Genomic DNA, 2,032 nt, shown 5'->3' with positions numbered 1-2,032 from the left:
GAGAATTTGGATCATCAGGGAACTGACGTAAGTTTAGCGTCGCTGAACCATGGAACGTGATAGACCTTTGAGGATACGTGAGGTGGACTCCTGATTGTGGGAGCTGATCCTCAGAATACAGGGTGTTAGCTGGAGGTTGATGAGGAGTTTGCTTAGGCTGCAGTGTGGAAAATAGCCCCTGCCATTCCATCTCCCCCTTGCTATACCAGTCCTCCTGGACAGATAACAAATAGACAGATCTGTGGTTAACAGTGGCCTTTATTGGAAGTATTGCAGTCTGGGTGTGGAGGAGAAGCTGTGCTCCTGCCACACTCACCCTCTTGCTCACACTCACACTCACACTCACACTCACACTCACACTCACACTCCAGGCCCTGCCGGGCTGGGTCAGGTCTGGTGCAGAGGAACTGGAGCCTGGTCCTCCCTTCTGATCTTTGGTTTCCGAGGGCCTCAGTGATTCACATCCCTTCAGTCAGACACGGATTCCTCTGGGGCTGTCACGGGCTAACTGCTTGGCGCTTGTGCTGGGGGAGGAAGGAGAGGCAAGGTTATGAACTGGGGTTTTGCACAGGGACTTAGAGGGAGGAGGTAGGGCTGGGCTTGCCTTGGCAGAGTTCTTCAGCAGTCTCCGGATTATGTGGAACACCCAAGGCTGATTTGGGGGTGCGCAGAGCTGGTAACCCCTCAGTGTGGTGAACCTGGAGTCAGAGGTCAGAGGTCAGAGAGCATGGAGCCTTGGAACCCATCTTCCTGGCAGGCCCAGGTGTGAGGGGCAGAGGCTGAGGACCACATCTAAGAACCTGTTTCAGGGGCTTCCTTGAAAGGGCTGGACTTGTCAAGGAGAAGTGAGATAAGAAAGTGGGGGTCTATGGAAGAGATGAGGCTAGCTGTACTCCTCCCTACAACTCACACAACAGCAGGCACTCGGCAGCCATGCTCGTGGAGGAGGTAGTGAAAAGATCGCACAATAATCGGAGGGATCGGGCGTGTGGTCACAGTCAGGCAGCAGTCTTCTGCGTCGTTGTCACCACTCAGAGCTGGTGGCCAGAGGAAAGAAGGTAGTGTCAGAACACAGGGACCCTGAGGAGAGGAGGCCACAGCCATAACTGGGATTTATGACACCGTGTGTGTGTGTGTGTGTGTGTGTGTGTGTGTGTGTGTGTGTGTGTTTGTGTGTGTGTAGGCAGCTGATATTCAACCATTATGCAGCAATATGGCCCTCTTGGTTGCTAAATATATTGAAGTTCTTCTAAGCTGTTTGGTAAACAACAACCTGAGCCCCACATAGGTCTTCCTGCTGCCCTGATCACCCCCAACCTCTCTCCCAAGACTTCTTGACTTTTCCAAAATGAAGAGTTAATGCTGCTCACAGGGGCATGGGTGGGGGTGGGAAACTAGGGTGGTAGCAGGAGGCTGGGTTAGAGGACTTACGAATTGCTATATGTTTTGACTATTAGCCCCACCTCAGTGTCTCCCATTCTCCCCACCTTAAGGAATGTATTGTTCTCTCCTTCTGCCTGGGAAACTGAGACAGCAGGAAATAAAGCCTGCAGAGACAGGGGCAGCCAGAGGTCCTGGGATACACCAAGAGCCAGACATATATTGGAATTCAGGGGCCCAGATATATCCACACTCACAGGAACACACACAGTCCACAGGGTACCCTGAGATTCACTAAACCGTACAGACCTAACTTGCAGTGTCCCTCATGTCCAGTGCCAAGCAGTCTGAGATCTAGATGTCCCCTTCACCCCCCTTTTCCCAAGCCTCCCCTCAGCCTTACCAGAGGAGGTCCAGAGAAGCAGCAGGCTGAGAGCCAGGACTGTGGCTTCCCGGGATACCATGGCGGGTGAACTGGAGGCAGACCAACAGCAAGGGTGTGCGTGTGAGTGAGTCTCTGAGCGTGTGCAGGAGGCTGTGTGATGCAGAGACTCTGCTGGGAGTAGGAAGTATACAGGCGTCCTTGTGCGATGTGAGTGGAGGTCCACGAGTGTGAGTGTAGAAGCCTGTGTGAGATTGCTACTTCCAACTG

The 2,032-nt window shown here is 53.1% G+C and overlaps 1 protein-coding gene across 1 annotated transcript; it reads right to left on the bottom strand.

The window, feature by feature from the left end:
- Positions 1-240: 240 nt before the first annotated feature.
- Positions 241-2,032, bottom strand: CCL19 (C-C motif chemokine ligand 19). The gene is made up of 4 exons (XM_019732539.3): positions 1,784-2,032; positions 911-1,037; positions 605-698; positions 241-524 (listed from the first exon to the last, which is right to left on the bottom strand). Exons 1-4 carry the CDS (start codon positions 1,842-1,844, stop codon positions 498-500), a joined length of 309 nt encoding a protein of 102 aa, XP_019588098.1. The 5' UTR covers positions 1,845-2,032; the 3' UTR covers positions 241-497.

Source organism: Rhinolophus sinicus, chromosome 16 (assembly GCF_057876585.1).
Source record: "Rhinolophus sinicus isolate RSI-liver-muscle chromosome 16, RSI-T2T, whole genome shotgun sequence".
In the NCBI taxonomy this organism is placed as follows: Eukaryota; Metazoa; Chordata; class Mammalia; order Chiroptera; family Rhinolophidae; genus Rhinolophus; species Rhinolophus sinicus.
Note: the sequence above shows the minus strand (reverse complement) of the source record. Positions and strands in the feature narration are given on the sequence as shown.

Excerpts from the sequence above, each read along its gene's own strand:
- CCL19 (XM_019732539.3), bottom strand. The coding sequence starts at position 1,844 with ATGGTATCCCGGGAAGCCACAGTCCTGGCTCTCAGCCTGCTGCTTCTC. Across the intron at positions 1,038-1,783 it reads GCTTCTCTGGACCTCCTCTG|CTCTGAGTGGTGACAACGAC; the intron begins GTAAGGCTGAGG and ends TCTGGCCACCAG. Across the intron at positions 525-604 it reads TGCTGAAGAACTCTGCCAAG|CACAAGCGCCAAGCAGTTAG; the intron begins GCAAGCCCAGCC and ends TTCCTCCCCCAG.